The sequence below is a fragment of the Convolutriloba macropyga genome, chromosome 14 (genome assembly GCF_964194025.1).
Source record: "Convolutriloba macropyga chromosome 14, txConMacr16.3, whole genome shotgun sequence".
In the NCBI taxonomy this organism is placed as follows: domain Eukaryota; kingdom Metazoa; phylum Xenacoelomorpha; order Acoela; family Convolutidae; genus Convolutriloba; species Convolutriloba macropyga.
In genome coordinates this window covers 11,646,930-11,666,196 of record NC_134481.1, presented here as the reverse complement: position 1 = coordinate 11,666,196, position 19,267 = coordinate 11,646,930, and the positions used below count along the sequence as shown (strand labels likewise).

At 35.3% G+C, this 19,267-nt stretch overlaps 2 protein-coding genes across 3 annotated transcripts in view; both read right to left on the bottom strand.

Moving 5' to 3' along the window:
• The window catches only part of LOC142353685 (uncharacterized), a 41,297-nt gene that overhangs the window by 18,419 nt on the left and 3,611 nt on the right, over positions 1-19,267 (bottom strand). For both annotated transcript variants that reach the window (XM_075405994.1, XM_075405995.1), the window contains exon 2: positions 4,406-4,520. In XM_075405994.1, the coding sequence (XP_075262109.1) occupies positions 4,406-4,520 (115 nt within the window). The remainder of the gene's footprint in view (positions 1-4,405; positions 4,521-19,267) is intronic.
• On the bottom strand, positions 860-2,248 carry LOC142353294 (actin-3-like). Its single transcript, XM_075405527.1, has one exon. The coding sequence runs from the start codon at positions 2,117-2,119 to the stop codon at positions 989-991; it is 1,131 nt and encodes a 376-aa protein (XP_075261642.1). The 5' UTR covers positions 2,120-2,248; the 3' UTR covers positions 860-988.

The window sequence follows — 19,267 nt, the reverse complement described above, 5'->3', positions numbered from 1 at the left end:
TTGCTTTCTTTTAGCTATTTTTAGATTTTTAGCATTTTTAACTCTCAAAATACACTCCTATGAGCCAATTTTACATTATATCGTTGTTGAAAACGCCCAGTGTAAAAACTTGCATATTGTACTCTTGACGTCATTTAGACTTTCGTATCCATTTTTCTATTAGAAGGACTGTAAGTTTTTCGATAGGAAAATGAATAGAGAAGACTACAAATAATCTTATGAATTCGTGCTATATCTTCTTTAAAGATGCTTTTTACTTTTCACAACTTGGTAAATCGTGCCATGTTATGGTTGCAGTTCGTATATAATATCTCAATGGTTTCATATCAAGCGCCAATTCGAGATCTTAGCAAAGATTTATTATGTTTTAAAATGCTTCTTAGCATGGTGTATATCAAAATTCCATTCACTTGGTATTCACTCGAGTTTGACTTTGTCGCGGGAGATTGCGAGTGTCTGCCGGTACCCAGAATTTGAGTAAATTTGAGTAAAGTGGAATCCATACATTTGAAGCTGGATTCCACTTTTGTATCTTTACATTGTAACAGTGGAATTTACTTATTCATTAAGTGTAAGTAAGTAAAACTTCTACAATGTTTTAATATACAAAGTGGAATCCATCTTCAAAAGCGAGGAAATTTACTCAAATACTGGGTACCCGTAGACACTTGTAATGTCCCGCCGCAAAGTCAAACTCAAATGAACACCTTCTAATTGGCTCGTAATTAATTGGGTCAATTTTTATTCAAACTAAGTTTAGTTCGACGCCGGTAGCTGCTTTTGTATAAATTGTTCCATCTTTTAATCAACTACCCTGCCTTCTTGTTCAATCTCATTTTGAAGAAATATAATACAAGACTAAACTTCAATAACTTTAATTAAATTAAGGCAATAACTTAAAATTCAACAATCAACATTAAAAATGCTAATTTACAGATACTTGGTTGGTGTAATTCAGTTTTGTTTTGATTGGCCAATAATTGACCAATTAGAAGCACTTTCGGTGGACAATCGAAGGTCCAGATTCGTCATACTCGTTCTTGCTGATCCACATTTGCTGGAAGGTAGCCAGGGAAGCCAGGATAGATCCACCGATCCAGACGGAATATTTCCTCTCAGGAGGGGCAACAATCTTGATCTTCATGGTTGGGGGAGCCAGAGCTGTGATTTCCTTTTGCATCCTGTCGGCGATTCCGGGGTACATGGTGGTACCACCGGACATGACGGTGTTCGCGTAGAGATCCTTTCGGATGTCAACGTCGCACTTCATGATCGACTGGTACGACTGGTCATGGATTCCTCCAATTTCCATTCCCAAAAGTGAGGGCTGGTACAGGGCCTCTGGGGCTCGGAATCGCTCATTGCCAATTGTGATCACTTGACCGTCCGGAAGCTCATAGGTCTTTTCCAAGCTGGAGCTCGAAGCTGCGGTTGCCATTTCGGCGTCGAAGTCCAAAGCGACGTAGCACAATTTTTCCTTGATATCTCGCACGATTTCCCGCTCGGCGGTGGTCGTGAACGAGTATCCTCGCTCGGTCAAGATCTTCATCAAGTAGTCAGTGATGTCTCGTCCTGCCAGATCCATTCGCATGATAGCGTGGGGCAGGGAGTACCCCTCGTAGATTGGCACAACGTGGGACACACCATCGCCGGAATCAAACACAACTCCGGTTGTTCGTCCAGATGCGTACAATGACAGCACAGCCTGGATTGAGACGTACATGGCGGGGCAGTTGAATGTCTCAAACATGATCTGGGTCATCTTTTCCCTGTTGGCTTTCGGGTTCAGGGGGGCCTCGGTCAACAGAACGGGGTGCTCCTCGGGGGCAACTCGAAGCTCGTTGTAGAATGTATGATGCCAGATCTTTTCCATGTCATCCCAGTTGGTGACGATTCCATGCTCGATCGGGTACTTCAATGAGAGGATTCCTCGCTTGGCTTGAGCTTCGTCTCCGACGTAGCTAGTCTTCTGACCCATGCCTACCATGACTCCGGTATGTCGGGGTCGTCCAACGATGGAGGGGAAGACGGCTCGCGGAGCATCGTCTCCAGCGAATCCGGCTTTGCACATTCCGGATCCGTTGTCAACAACCAAAGCTTGAATTCCATCGTCTTCCATTTTTGATTAGATTTGAATTTGATCAACTATTTCAAAGTTACAAAGAACGAATTTTAAAAATCTGAAATCGATCGAGAATTGAATTGTCAACCGTTTGCAAAACTCGCAAGTGCTTTTATGATTATAATCTGTTTCAGATTTGTTGTTATTGTTTACATCAAATTGTAAACAACTCGTATAATGAGAAACCAGCTGAAGTTCTGTGAATAAGGAGTCTATTGTCTTTCCTTTTATGGTAAGAATTACACCAATTCTTCAAATTTGACTATTTGTTTGCCTTTATGATATTCATTCACCTTTTCAGGCATCGTTTTGTGCAAAACGAGCAAATTTTGTTTACAAGTAAACAAATTTTTTGGAAATTTGTACCATGCAGCTAAGATTCGCATCAACACATTGATCAATCTTATTGTTGTTTACTACGAGAAATTTGTCAAAGACAAATAAGTTAAAACTAAACTATTGATAATCTGTTCAAATTTTGGCAGTTGATTCAATGATTTTGGTACAAAAGTTGATGAAAGCCTTGATCCAAAAAGAAAGGGAGTTTTCCACGTCGAACAGAACATATATAGATATGAATTGATATCCAATACTGACAAGTTCACACTTCTTCCCCTTCGAAAATATCTCAATTAACATTCAGTTTAATATGTAAACCCGTTAATTTGACCCTAAAGTACATCCAGACTTTACTGGTTAAATGTCAACCAAAATAGTTTGCAACTAACATAAGAGTTAGGAAATAAGTATAGAGTGTTTCAATCAAAAAACTGAACAAGCATTTCGTGCGTAGCTTGAAATATTGCCTTTTTGTAAATTATGCTCCATACTTTTTGGTCTCGATTAATTAAACAGCAGATACTTTATCGACTGAAAATCCTGACTAATCCTCAGTGAAATCATTTCATACTGCCGGATATTACAGAGGGTAAATTATTCTCAAAAACAGGAAGCATACCTCTGATTAAACTTTTTATAGATATTTTCAGGAAAGAAAAAATTTCACTTCCGTACGTGATTGATTTTACTTTTCTAATCAAAAAGCAACATTTTAATTAGAGGTAAAGTTTTATCTTATCCATCAATTCGTCTTTTTTGTTGAATAAACAAAGTTGACTACGAAATAAATCAGATAGATTTGAAGCATTGTTACAACATCTTTACATCTAGATTGTATAATTCAAAAATTTATTATTTCTTGGTTCTAACCTGCTGCTACCAATTATTAACAAATTAAAAAATATATTATTTCACTTTTGTTCAATCAATTGTTCAACCTTTTATTCAATCGATAACTGCCTCAAACAAAAAAGACGATTCCAAAATATTCAAACAGGGTTGTTACCAAAATGAATCTAAAATATTTCCAGTTATTTTGTTCAATTTTCTTGCACATATCAATTATTCTAATAATTTCTTTCACAATAAACAGCAAAATAGCAATCTGTGCACAAAATCACCAGAAAATTTCCCCCGGTTACGCAAAATTCGACAACCAATTTCATTCTGACATGCGAACATTTTTCATGCGACGACTTAAACTGAATTCTCTCACGAGAGGACAGCCATCAGCATTGGTTTGGTGGCCAAATATTCAAGTGACAGGCAACGCTAATTTTACTCGGGATGATACGAAAAATGAAAACGGAGTATTCTTTACCAAAAAGCGAGGTGCAAATGCTTATCACTGGGGCTGACAAAAAAATGTGAAAATTCATCAAACTTTTGACTTTTGACAAAATAAAACTGCTTAAGAGTTCTCAGAAACTAAAAAAAAACAACTAATTTGATAGTTTGATCATGCTTAATCAAAGTTTCACCTGACGATATTGTGAATAGTTGACTTAAGTGAGATTTTAAATTACGCTGACTGCCTATTCATCGGAAAGACTCAATTAATGCATTGAAAGCACTTCCATTTAATTGTCTTTTTCGTTTGACAGATGAGAGATATAACACAAAAACCATGTGGATAAGTAGTAAAAATCAATTGAGTGGGTTTTCTAGTAAAGAACAAAATTGTTACGAGAAAAATAAATCAAGAGTATGATAAAACTGCAGTTTTCTCTTGCCATGTAACATAACAGAATTTTATATATTTATAGTGTTTTGGTACCCGTATCAAATATCCAAAATTCGACTGTCAGAGATGCAAGATTAGGGTTGTAAAACGTGGAAATTTCAGCTAATTCATTTCAAAAAGTCTTTTTTTGGATTTCAATAATGGCTGGGCATATTTTGATCAAGGTTATCAATTTTTTTCCCGACTTGGTAATGACTGACCTGGCCTTTGTGCTGGTGGGGCTATTGGTGGCATGTAGTATCTAGATGCAAAAGGAGGAGGCGGAGGGGGTGGAGGAGGTGGCATCCAATTTGACCTGTACTCTGGATACTGCTGCTAAAACACACAAACACATCATTGATTTAAAATAGTAAAATAGAAAAAAATATATTTAAGAAATATTTTTCATAAAAGTTTGGGGAAAAAAACTCTTTAAAGTTTTATCCCATTTTCACCAATTAAGAAAGGAATTAGCAATTTAGAAAAGAATAAAGGCTAACTTCTGCTCAAAGATTACTTTTACTTGTTTTCTGATACCGTCACAGCTTCAGCTTCTGTTATCAAGAAGAATTCTTTATTTGAATTAAAAATGTTACCGAATTTCAAAACTTTTCCTTACTATTTCTCACTTTTTTTCTTACTTTGTAATTGGAATCAGTAACAAAAACCCCGATCTTTACACTCAGTTTTCCATCTAACGTTAAAGGTATAAAAATATACAGAATTTTGGGTCGGTATTGTTTGAAAAAATTATCTACAGAATTATAAAGAAGAAAAAACTCATTGAGTCCAAGAACTCACGGAAAAAACTTTTTGAAATTTAATCTGCCATTTAAGGCACGCATCAAGTTTCTGCTGCGAGTACACATTTTATTGACGTTCTTTCATAAGAGGGCCTCTGTCTCGATGTTTTTGTGTCTCTTGTTTTGCTGGGCTCCCAGAATACAGTCTTTGGTGCGCTTCATTTCTATAAACAATTGCACGAACGAACGTCAACGTAATGCATTCTCTCAGCAGAATATTGCTGCGTATTTTTAATTCTCTCTATTTAGTTGATAATGAAGCTAAAAATTTTCATGACTGTGCAGAGACACAGCTGGAATTTTTTACAAGGCAACCCCAACCCGACATTTATTTGTAAAAGATGGTCCAATTAAAAATATAATTAAAAATCAGCTGAAGTGACCTGAATTGTGCTCGTAGTTAGCGTTTCCGCGCGCTACCTGCACACTATCTGCCCAATTGCAAGTAAGTTAACTATTTCGTGTTGTCCTCCTACAAAAGTTGCCTGCAATTAACCTGCACAAAGTGAAATTAAAATAATTTTACATGGATCATTTATAGTAACTTTAAGGGTAAATTACGTGGGAAAAAAATCTATTTTTTGCAAAATAATATGCGTTAACATCGCATAGTGCAGAAAATTTGAATAAAAAATTGCGAGAGACAAACTTATAAATGTTTCAAGTCAAGGTATCTGCTATCAGCATCATCAGATATATGCAAGTGGCTAGCACGAATAACAAAAACATCCAAAATTAAGATTTACTTAATTTTTGGTAATCTAAAATGTCTTTTTTAGTGTTAACAGTAGTTTTCTAAGTTTTAAAAAGATAAAAACTGTTTTTGCATTGTCTGTTGACAATGGGAGCCTAGCATACATTCAAATTCTATAGTTTAATTCCAAATTCATGATGTAAAAAATTCATCGCGGCATAGGCACTGACAAAAAGATGACAAGTGGTCTATTACAACTGATCTAAACATACGAATTGCCGCTGCTCAGCAGTGGTAAAAGATTTTGCGAAAAAACTTACACTTTGTATAACGTACGCAAAAAATTTTTCCAGTTGATGAAGTTTTAAATGAATTTTTTAAATGATGCAAAACTTTTAATATTAACAGAGATACGAAACTGTTTTCTGTTTCGTATTCAAAAGCAGATTTTTGAAAAAAATTGCCAAAGTTTCAAATTTTGTTGTGAGAGAACAGTAGCCAAAGGTCAATTATTGTATCGGTGACAAGTTTAAACCAGTTGGTTGAGTCATTGGAACTTGTAATCCAGTTTTTTAATACTGCCAATAGTGGGATCATTGAATTATCTATTATTTTACGTGAAAGTACAAAACCACCATCATGTATAATAAAATATAAATGGAGATGGAACGGCCCAGCAGCGCCTTTTAAGACCATGTCTTGTCATCACATTGAACTGTTGAAAAGCCCTTCTATAACACAACTGCGTTAAGATGGGTTTCAAAACTGAAACTGAAACTTCCTATTCTTGAACAATATTTTCACCTGACTGGGTTGAAACTTGTTTGATATCATGTAAGGATCATACATTACAAAATGTGCCTACTTGATTTCTTAGTACGATCCTGGTATGAAATCTAAGAAATCATATATGATCCTTATATGATTACCAAGAAATCGTATATTATCCTTGTATGATTACCAACAAATCATATAAGATCCTATTATGATTACCAATAATCCTACCCCGTATTTAGCACCAAGTCGATATCAGTACTGGGCAAGTCTCATAGAAAAGTCTATGTATCATTACTCATTCAGAGCTATAATTATACCCTGTACATCCTTCAATTCCTTCCACTTATATTTTAAGTTTTTATCGACTGAGATCACTTATGTGACTCCCCTGCATCACTATCAAAGAACCTGAAGCGCAAAGATTGGTACTAAATGAAACATAGGTTTATACATATATGACTAAAGATCTGATATTTGCTGAAGCCAGTTGATACCTATAAGTGCCTGTTTATGTGAAAGAAGCAACAAAATCTCTATCTGATTATATAGTTATATATTCAATATATTCAATATGAATGCACTCTGAAAATGAAGAATATAAAGTTTTGGGGCTGTCAAAAATTTTGCATGATTCGTGTATGGTTTCCAGAAAACCATACATGACCTTTGTATGACTACTTAGATATCATACAAATCAAACAAATCAGTAGTATACTAAAATGCACGTATTGTCACGGGGGGACGTCCCCACCCGTGACAAATCGTGCGGTACAGTTTTGAGTCGAAAAATTTTGTCTCTCAGTTTTGCTGGGGGACAAAAACCTGTAAAAATTTTCTCGATTTGTGCCGGGGACAAAATTTTCTCACATTTGTGGGGGACAAAAACTTGTAAAATTTTTGTCAATTTTGTGCGGTGAGAAAAACTTTTGAAATTTTTGCCGAATTTGTTTGGTGGGCAAAAACTTACGATATTTCCAGCTATTTTGTGCGGGGAATAAAAACTTGTTAAAATTTCACAGTTTTCTGGAATTATTGAAAAACTTGTGAAAATTTTGCAGTTTTTGGGGGTCCCTTAAGTTGGTTTTAAAATTTAAAAATTCTTAAACCCTTTTTTAGTCAAAAGACTATTCATGGGTTTTCAAAAGAGAGAAAATTTACTAACCTTTTCATTATTTCAATCTCTTGATAAGTTTTATGTAAAATAACTACATTTAAACGAAAATGGAGTCAAATTTTGGTGGTTTTGATCCAACATCTGGTTTTGATCCATCATCTGGTTTTAATTTGATAGTTTTATTGCCCATATGTTATCCCAGATTAGGGAGTGTGGGCAGATTAGAAAACCAATAAAATTTAAGTGCCAGGGCTCCAAATTGAGAATTATTGTGTCTGATAAGATATTTGCAGCGTCCAAGGTGAAAAGAATGCATTTTTGCAGAAAATGAGAAGAAATATACGTATGAAATGGAAAAAATAAATGCTCGAAACTTTATGAAATGTTCCAAAAAAGTACTGAAAAGTGTTTGAAAATGTGCGGTAAAGCAATTCATATACCACAATTGTATGACGGGAGAGTTAAAAATCGAGAAAAAAATAGTGTATTTTTAGAGTAAAAATTGTTGTTTTTGAACAATTTTATGCAAAATACTTCCTCACAAAGCAATTCCATTATGCACAAACTGTTTTGCATTGTAAATGACAACAAGTGCAGACCAGTAAATTGTGTAAAACAAGGTGTTTGAGGGACAATGCAAATGTGATCACGTAATATAGTGTAAAACTTGGGGAAAACTATAAAAATGACAAAATTTTAACGGGAAAAACTGATGTCCGACTGAACCTTACTGCGTAACTTAGGCAAAATGATAGAATGAGCAGTCTATTTCCCTTAAGTACTTAAGAAAACTAACTTCTATTTTTTTGTGAATGATATTCTAATTTTTTCTTTACATTAATAAACAGTTTTCCTGTTCTGTTTTTGTTCACCAAAAATCTTCATAGCACTAACAATAACTTAACTAAAGCTGTATGTCTACAGTGTTTATCAATTTTTATCTAATCTGCACTTGTTTTTTCCGACCTGTGATTGGTTGAAAGCTGACTGAAGATTAATTTTAGACTGGTGCATATGACAAAATATGTTTTTGATTTTTGTTTGTTTTGCAAGTTTTGGTCTAGTCTTTTCTGATTGTTTGGCCGAGTTTTAGGAATTATTATGTCTACTACATGTGCCAACATATGTCTTTCATTTCCATAAGCAATTCAGTGTGGTCGTCTCAACTTCTCTGATTGGTCAGTCGGGTTTAGTCTTGTCTTTATTACTGTCTTGCACATGTTTGAACACGTATTGTTTTATTATCAAAGACAAGGTGTGGTCTCTTTTAATACCATAAGCAATTCAGTGTGGTCGTCTCCACTTCTCTGATTGGTCAGTCGAGTTTAGCCTTTATTATCGTCTTGCACATGTTTGAACACGTATTGTTTTATTATCAAAGACACGGTGTGGTCACAAGTTTGAGTTTGTATTTAACAAGAGAGTAGTATGTCGTCGTCTCAAGATTACTTTGATGTTTATCACGATATCGCATGTTCAATAGAATGTGTATACTGTTTACTGTGTATGAGATAAAAGTGGAGTGGAAGCAAAAGTTCAATTTCAAGTGGAACATTGTGCGTAGAGACAAAAAATGGAAAGAAGTATTAAGCTATATAACACGGAACAAACAATACTAACAAAATAGACTTCACACTAGAAGGTCTCAGAAACAAAAGAAGCAATATCTTTAAATGAGTGTTAGAAGTTGATATCCAGCTTTCGTTTCTTTGGAGCAAAGCAAAGGCTCACTGGTGGCGTCTCGAGACTGCTGCTGGCAATTATGGAAACTTCCACTACCTTGGGAGTTGAGGGAGTTGGCGTTCAGTCTGGTAGAGGAGAATTTGACCGACTTGTAATGTCTGGGCTTTCGTGGCTTTTTGGAATCCGCCAGAAACTATCAATAATTTCCAGGTCCCTCCAATAGCCCTCCTGATTTTCGTATAGAGGAATCTCTTTGATATCATAGTCGTAAAGAATTTTCCTAACATTTTCATCAATCGTCTCTGGATTGAAAACAAATTCTCTTATGTAGCCGGTAACATGATCGATCGTGTACTGTGCTCCTTTCATCAGCGCCTTTTCAAATCTGAATGATTGGATGTAGTCGAAAATTACAATTGGTAGCGCCATGTGGTTAATTGTAATCCACTCGTTGTCCCGCAACTCTTGTTTAACAATAACGACTTTCTCTTTTTTGTAAATTTCATATGCTATTGTTCTCAAATCGGGATTGGCCTCCTCTTTCAGAATAATTGCCACCGGAGACATTGCTGTTCTTTCAGAATAATTGCTTTGAAGACAATGCTGCAATTAATGATTTGTTGTGGTAATTTGTCAGGTCGTGAAAACTTTTGGTCAGCTTTTCTATATAATCAAAAGATAAAACAATTTGTTCTAAGACTTAGGAAATTTGTATCAATCTTGTTTCGAGAATAATTAGATTGTTATCAATAGTGGAGAAAGACAAAAAGAAATGAGAAAAGACTGTGAAAAGAGTTTGCAAACAATTTTCAGTTTGTTGTAGAGAAAAGATTTGGATTTTGTGAGCAACCAAACAGTATGCAAGAATTGAAAGAAAATGATTATTTGTGTTCAATTGTTTTTGCTACATGTTTAGGCGTGTTGCTTCTAAGAATAGCTCAATTATGGAAACTTCCGCTACCTTGGGAGTTGAGGGAGTTGGCGTTGAGTCTGGTAGAGGAGAATTTGACCGACTTGTAATGTCTGGGCTTTCGGGGCTTTTTGGAATCCGCCAGAAAATATCAATAATTTCCAGGTCCCTCCAATAGCCCTCCTGATTTTCGTATAGAGGAATCTCTTTTATATCACAGTAATAAAGAATTTTCCTAACACTTTCATCAATCGTCTCTGGATTGAAAACAAATTCTCTTATGTAGCCGGTAACATGATCGATCGTGTACTGTGCTCCTTTCATCAGCGCCTTTTCAAATCTGAATGATTGGATGTAGTCGAAAATTACGATTGGTAGCGCCATGGGGTTAATTGTAATCCACTCGTTGTCCCGCAACTCTTGTTTAACAATAACGACTTTCTCTTTTTTGTAAGTTTCATATGCTATTGTTCTCAAATCGGGATTGGCCTCCTCTTTCAGAATAATTGCCACCGGAGACATTGCTGTTCTTTCAGAATAATTGCTTTGAAGACAATGCTGCAATTAATGATTTGTTGTGGTAATTTGTCAGGTCGTGAAAACTTTTGGTCAGCTTTTCTATATAATCAAAAGATAAAACAATTTGTTCTAAGACTTAGGAAATTTGTATCAATCTTGTTTCGAGAATAATTAGATTGTTATCAATAGTGGAGAAAGACAAAAAGAAATGAGGAAAGACTGTGAAAAGAGTTTGCAAACAGTTTTCAGTTTGTTGTAGAGAAAAGATTTGGATTTTGTGAGCAACCAAACAGTATGCAAGAATTGAAAGAAAATGATTATTTGTGTTCAATTGTTTTTGCTACATGTTTAGGCGTGTTGCTTCTAAGAATAGCTCAAAAACATACTTGTCACGTAGAGCATAATAGTTTTATATATTTGGTTTTTATCTTAGCCAATCAGAAAACAGCAATAACTATACTTGTCGCGTAGAGCATAATAGTTGGATATATTTGGTTTTTATCTTAGCCAATCAAAATACAGCAAAATTTTAAAATTTAACCTTAGTTCTAGTAAGGCGAAAGGAGAGTGACTACATAGTATACGAATGCGTTGTTCTATGTCTTATCATAACCAATTGGAGAATTCATGAACAAACAAATACAACATGCAGTCAGCATTGCGGTTATTGGTTCTTAGTGTTTAAAACTATAAAATTCAAAGCCCGATAAATAAGTCTGTCGCTTTTATTAGAATAACAAAATCTTATTCACTCTTTGTTTAGAGATTTTTAATAAAAAATGTTTTAGACTCTTCAGCGAAAAGCATTAAAAACTTTGTTGAGTTTCAGTTTGGTAAGTGAGAAAAAAAACTTGGCATGCGTTTTGATCAACCAGTTCTTTGTAGAAACTGTTCGGAAAACATTCACGACAAATATTTATCCATTTCTACATCTTATCCTGAAAAATCAGTAAGATTAAACTATTTCCTGGCAGCAAGTGAATATTTTAGTGAGTTGGACTGCTTTGATCATGATATTGCTCTAAAGTTGCGTCCATATGGAGGTCTAATTGGCATCGACAATTCATCTCTCGACAAGTATCTAAAAGTATCAAAAACTTTACGTTTGCACGCTATTTTACACGACGCAGGAGGTTTCATATACGAAATATATAACCAAGGACCTGGTTATTCTTATTTGCTTCCGTGGAAAAGCAGCAATTGTTTTAGCGGGCATTTGTCGGGAATATTAATTTGCTTATATATAAAGATTTTTCATCCGTCAATTTTTCACTTATTGGAATGCTGAGCAGCAAAACGGTTGTGTTAGACGTTGAAGGATTTCGTCACAGAAAAGAAATATTTCTTTTTAAAGAGTTTGGATTTTGTACTGAAGACTACCTTGACTGCGTGTCTTTTTTATCACCAACAAGTTATACTGAGTTAACAGCTCAACAAAAGCAATCTTTCAGTTGGTTGAGTAGAAATTTGCACGGTATTGATTGCGACATAGGAAATTATCCCTATATTTATCTAAGACAAATAATTCAAAGCGTTCGCTTGCGGAATCCTGGTGCAATATTCTACGCTAAGGGAGCGGAAAAAGTTAAATTTTTGTCAGAATTGCTTGAATGTCCTGTTATTGATCTGAATTCACTTGAGTGTCCTTCGATATCTTTGAACTATTTTACACAAAATTGTCAAAATCATTCAAAGGGCAAAAACATTTTCAACAAACATTGTGCAAAAAAAGCCATTTTCTATTTCAACTGGTTAACCAATGAGAGAGGAATTTACGAAAGTGGAGGCACCGTTGTCACCGAGTTCAACAATTTGTGCCTTGATTACGGGGGACGGGAATCTGAGTCTTTCAATTTCCAAAGACGAAACCATAAAAACCGGAAATCAGTTTTTACAGAGAAAAGTTAAATTGTTGCTGACTGAGGACGAAATTCGCTCATTCACTCATTTAGTGTATTATATTGAACCTTTTCTTCAGTGGAGAAAGCAGAATGTCAAAAAATCAACCCAGAGTCTGTCCTCCGAAATTCTTACTGATGTCGAAGCACCCGGTAGGTGAGGGAATTGACAAAAATGATCCTTCACTGCCAAAAGAGATTCAACTCTTAGTGAAGGAAGGAAGAGTGCACAAAATTGTTCATTATAACAAAACTGAGAGAATCTCTGAGTGCTTCATGGTTCATATGAAAGACTTTCTAACTGAGCTTAATTGCTATGAGTTGTTTTATGTAATCTGATACCCAATTGATACTTTTTTAACAAGATTTTTTTTTGTTTAGATGGAGGGAGTAAAAGTCGATCAATTTGACGCCGTTGCCGAGGAAAATTATTTTGAAAAAGAAAGTAGCAGCAAATCGTCTTGGAAATTTTGTAACCAAACAACTTTGCCACGCTCGGAAGTTGTATTTTTTGTGCAAATGTTTGTTATTTTACTACTAATATCACTTTGTATTGTGAAATTAAGCGTGTTAAACCCAAAATGTGAAGAAACCTCAGTTTGGATATCCATATTGTCAAGTTTTGTTGGATACATTTTACCAAATCCAAGACTATCAATAATATTATATCTACGCAAAATAGAGTCTTCATGGCCGTTGTAGGGCCCTCAGGTTGTGGCAAAACAGAGATAATTTTCAAAATGTTGAGTGGAAACACATTTTACCCAAAATTTAACCACATTATACTTTTATACCGAGAAATGCAACAAATATACGTCAAAATGGAGCAGAAACTTGGAGTTATTTTCAAAAATTATGCCAATTTAGAATTTTTGAATAACTTTGAAAACTGTCTTTTGATAATCGACGACTCGTGCGAAAAAATTTATAACGACAAAGAATTTGTTAAGCTGGCCGCTGCAGGGTGTCACAAAAAGATTAATGTTATTTACATAAAGCACAATCATTATCAGCAGAGCAAGTGGTCTCGTACAATAGACTTGAACACATCACACATCATTCTGTTCAAATCAGCCCGCGATATTCAACAAGTCGAATTTTTAGGCAAGCAGTTAAATCTTGTTAAATTTTTAAAACATTGCTATCAATTGGCAACGAAAGAACCATTTGAGCATTTGCTTATCGATCTTGATCCAAAAACTTCGGATTCTTTACGATACTGTTCAAATATTACTGAGCCAGGTCCTACAGTGTTCTACCTTCCATCTGATAAAGCAGAAACAACCTCTCTAAACAATGAAAGAGAAAAAATTATCTATACTGAAGCGAATGGTGCATTTGCAACCAAAAAAGTTAAGGAAAAACCTGCGTGATTGTGATAGTGATGTTATACTGATTCTATGTGAATGCCTTCACAATGTCATGCTGGGTCATGTTAGAGTGAAAGTAAGAGACTTAGAAAAATACAGACACATATTTCAAAGTGTTCTCAAGAAAATGTCATCAATGGATAAACGACGAGCGCTTTTTCTGACAAAAACCGGTTTCGAATTGATACAACTCATTATAAAATTTTGTTTCATCCATTTGAGTAAAACCACGTCAACTGCTGAAGAGTTTAATTTGACTCCCAAAAATCAATATATGAAAGAGCAACCATATTCCTCACAAATTCTAATTGATCCCAGAGTTCAGCATAGAGGTGCTCAATTTTCTTTTTGAACCGTATGCGACCAAATGAAAACACTAATAAAGAGTACCAGGAAATTTTAGATACAAGGGAAACAATTGATCCCACTGAGTTGTCAAAAAAGAAAGCAGACAAAATGCTTCAAAATCTTAACGTTTTAGTGCCAGCGAAATTCAACAGGACGGAGAAAATAGTTAGCCTCATTAAAGAGTCAAAAAAATTTGTTATAGACGAAAATGAAAATTTCATTGTTGACGGAACAGCAACAGGAATAAATGTCCCTATTTTTCTCTATGATTTGCAACAACCAACTAAAAAACTAAGTAATCCAGATTATTTTAAGATTCCTGAGGTTTTAAACATAAAAGAGGACTTGGTGATCAACAGAAATGCTAAAATTGCGATCCGGAAAAGAACTCAAAGAACTGCCAAACCAAAAAAGAAAAGGAAAACTATTTCGCCAAAAGGAATCAAGCACAAAGAAACCAGTCAATTACTTACAGAAGAATCCTCAGACGCCGGAAGTGGTTTCGAAACTTCGAAGGAAGACAGAACTCAGCAAGAGGAGAAGAACTGGGAGTCTTTTGACGAATGAGAAAAAATTGCTTGAGTTGAAATATACGAAAGGTCCCGCAGCATAAGGAAGCGTAAAAAATCTACAAAGAATCACAAACTTGAAACCAAGTAAAGTGAAATTGTCCCCAAAATGCCCACACAAAGCATAAAAAATATAGAAAAAAATTTCCAACACTGAAGGTTATTGCCTACGATGTAAACGAAATTTGGTCGCTAGACTTGGCTCTTGTGGATAAATTAGGAAAAGAGAACAAAGATGTAAAATATTTATTGGTTGCGGTGTACTGTCTCTCACGTTATCTACGAGTCGAACCCTTAAAATCAAAGTACGCCACAACAACAGCAGATGCGTTTAAGAAAATGATAAGGAACAAGCGACCTAAAAAAGTGTGGATAGATGCTGGTACAGAATTTAAGGGCTCTTTCAGCACTCTATGTCAGAAAAATGAAATCGAAGTTTATAAAACTTTCAGCGAGAAAAAATCAGCATTTGTGGAAAGAAATATACGATCGCTCAAGAATTTGATATACAAGTATTTAGAGGACAAATGGACATACTCGTATATTAATCAATTGCAGAGCTTTGTACAAACCATTAACTTTAGAGTCAACAGAGTAACGAAATTGGCGCCGAATAAAGTGACAAAGAAAGACGTTCCTTACATAATATCATTAATTTTTAATGATTCAGCAATTCTAGTTTGCCGACCAAAGTCTTACGTTGCGGACTTTGTGCGAACATCAAAAGCGGATCTTCCTTTTAGAAAAGGATACAAGCAAACATTTACCAACGAAGTTTTTGAGATTTACGATATACCTACAACAAATCCTCCTATTTATAGTCTCATTGACGCATCCCAGGAGCCAGTCAATGGAAAATTTTATGAATTAGAGTTGGTCAAAGTTAGAAACAACAGTAGTGAAATAACAAAACATGAATGAATTCACGGTTCACTTAGTTTCATCAGACTCTATGAATTTTTTTCCTCAAAACACCTTGTTCTCATTCAAAAAATATTTCAATGAAGAAATTAATTTGGAGGAGGATTGGCCAGTTGCACTAAGTGAAATTATCTTCCCGGCAACAATAAATCAAGTGAACAAAAGTGATTTAAAGATATTTTCTCCTGAAGGCCTTAAGTTTTTTGAGAAAAGTATTCCATTTGATGCTGTCTCCAGACCATACGGTGGAGAACGAGCTATTATTGGAACTAGTTCCTATGAAAACCGTGACCATCTTTTGAGATCCTTAAAAACAGCTACTGGATTGCCTCATTTTGGCTTTCAATTTAACAAAATCAACGGAGTTTTATTCCTCTTTTTGGTAAAAACGAAGGAATTACTTTTCCAGATAACGAAATTCCAAGCATACTAGGTTTCAACGGTATTCATGGTGGGTCTGGTTATCATATTGGATACAAGATGTTGGACACTTTTGAAAATCTGACAATGGCTGATGACGAAGAAAAAACTTTTGTTGGCGATTATCCTTTTGATTTGTCTGCAGGGAAGCAACTGATTTTTATTTACGTTAACAAAATTGAGTATCAATACGTAGGTGATACTAAAGTTCCTCTTATTCGAGTCATTGATTCAAAACAACGCCTGAAAAACGGTAGCCCCTGCGAAATAGAGCCAACGCACAGAATTGTCTTCAGCAACCTGGAATACAAAAAATTAATATCAAAAAATTTTCAGTCAATTGAAATTTAATTGCGGACAGAAACTGGAGAATTAGTTCCATTCGCTGGAACAGGAAAAGTTATTTTGACTTTAAATTTTAAAAAAAATTCGACTAAATGGAAGCCTACTATCAACAGCAATCGGTGTCACCATACTTTTCAGGGCACTATCGGCAACGAGGAAGCGGTTTTGGGGCTTTAGCAGCAGGTATTGGCAGAGCGGCATTGCCGATTGCAAGAAAGTTTCTTTGGCCTGTAGTCAAAAAGATTGGACGTGAATTAATTGTTCAAGCAGCTCCTGAGCTGGTAGAGGTTGTTACAAAGAAAAAGTCTCCAAAACAAGCATTAAAATCGACTGTGCATTAAACTGTGAGAAAACAAGTGGGCGGATCAAAAAGAATACGTAAATTAAAAACCAACGGTGAGAACCCAAAACAAGGCATTCGTAAGAGGAAGCCCTTGACGAGAAGTCGGTCAAATTTCTTTTCTAAAGTTCAAAATGATTAATAATTTACTGCCCGCAGAGGCAACACACACCACACCTGATTTGTTTGAAAAACAACCTCTGCTTATTACTTTTGACAATGCTTTTACTCAAAAAGTCGGACCATCATATTCACCGGACGGTCCAATGCTTGAGTTTGAAGTTTTGGGCGATAGAAACAATTTCATAGATTTACAGAAACTTCTCCTCGAAATTAAATGTAAAATCTCCCGAAACAATGACGGCGATTTAAGAACAGGAACTGATGCTACAAATACAGACGCGCCATACTTTAGCAACAACGCATTCAAGAAAATTCCGTTTCAACAAAGCATTCATTGAAACGGAATTTTCGTCAGGAAAAACTGCAAAAGAACATGGCTAGTTTGTCAGGGATATTATTACGAGGATGAGCCAGCTAAAATTGATGGCGCCGACGGTCGCCCGGACAACGTAGCGGCCAGAAAAGCTCTTGTTGCTAATTGCCAGGAAAACTGTTTTATTGGAAAGCCGGCGAGTGATATTTTAACTTGTGATAAACACTTACTTAGTGGTGTTACTCTGCGAATTTCATTTAGAAGGTCTACAAATGATTTTGCTGTAATTTCAGAGTCAAACAAACATTACAAAGTCAAAATAATTGAAGCTAATGTCTACGTTAGAAAAATGACAATAGCGGATCATGATTTGACGGCAATTGAGAAAACTCTACTAAAAACACCTGCCGTGTATCGCTATACAGAAGTATTGCCGCGAACTTTTTTAGCTACAACTGGAATGAGAAGATGGAGCCATGAGGATATTTTCTCGAAAGAACCTGTACGGCGTATGATAATTGCAATGGCAACAAATCAAGCATACCTCGGAACTAATCGCACAAATCCTTTTCACTACCTGAAATTCAACTTGAGCCAAATTGTTGTTTATCGAAATGGTCAACCTATTGTTGGAACTCCTGTCTCAACAACTTTCAACCACCGCATTTATTTCAATACTCTAGAAGCCCTAGATTTTCTTGACAAAAGTGGGCATGGCATAACTCTGGACAATTATCCCAAATTTATTCTAGTTTTTGATTTAACATCAACGCAAGAGGCTTCTCATGATTTCGTTCATCCAGAACTTACAAATTGCTCAATTTCAGTTCAACTTACATTTGACGGAACATTGGCAGCCAACGTAGAAATTCTATTTCTGGGTGAAAGAAGCTCAACATTCTATGTTAATTCGGAACGATAGGTGACAAAAAACTTGATTATCACCTACCCCACAGATGGAGAGTGATGAAATACGCTATTTGTTGGGAAAATGTATTCATTTGAAGCATTATTTTTATGGAGTTTTTGCCGCGGACAATTTCCCAATGTTAACAAGAGAAGGATTTATCATAGTCAATGTTTCACAGTCGCAACATGCAGGAAGTCATTGGATGGTTCTTTTGTTTCACAAAAACAAAGTTTATTTGGCAGATCCGCTTGGAATCCCGATACAAAACTACCAATTATTGTATTGCCGACTGTTAAAATTTTACAATGAAGTAACTCAAATACTCAAACTTAAGCCAGTTCAAAATCAAAACTCAAAACCTTTTGGACATTTTGCTTTTATATTGCACATGTGATGTTTGGTTATGAATATCCTTTGATGTTGAACATGAACGATTTGCTACGTTTTGCTAACCATATGCTCTAGCATTTTTTAATTAACTTTTTTTGCTCAATTATTTCTTCAAAGACAAGAGAACAAGACAATTGTTAATTAAAAGATTTCAATTCCATATTAAAATTTATCAAAATCAAACTATTATCAACATGCAAACAACCATAGCCACTATTTAATATATCAAGTATTTTGGAAAGCTCACCGTACATACAACCATTATAAAAACTATAAAATCTATCAATAGTGCAAATAGGTAAAAAGTCAGTTTGCGTTTGAACATCCTGTGTCATTAGCATGTTTACAATTGGTAATTTTTTCTTAGAAACTGAAACAGCTAGATTGTGCTGATAGTTGTAACTGACTGCCTCTTGAAGTTTTTCCATCACCTCGCCATAATGCACTATGTGAGAAGAACCCTGAATGAGCAATTGAAAACAAGTGAAGAGACATGGTATTGTATATGGTTTAAAAGAAGTATCCTTGAAGGACTGCGGTAATTGATCAACAGCAGCAATGACATGGTAATGAAATTGTTGTATTTTGCAATGATCTTCATTTTTGTGCTGGCTGTATGCGAAGTTTTTTGTAAGA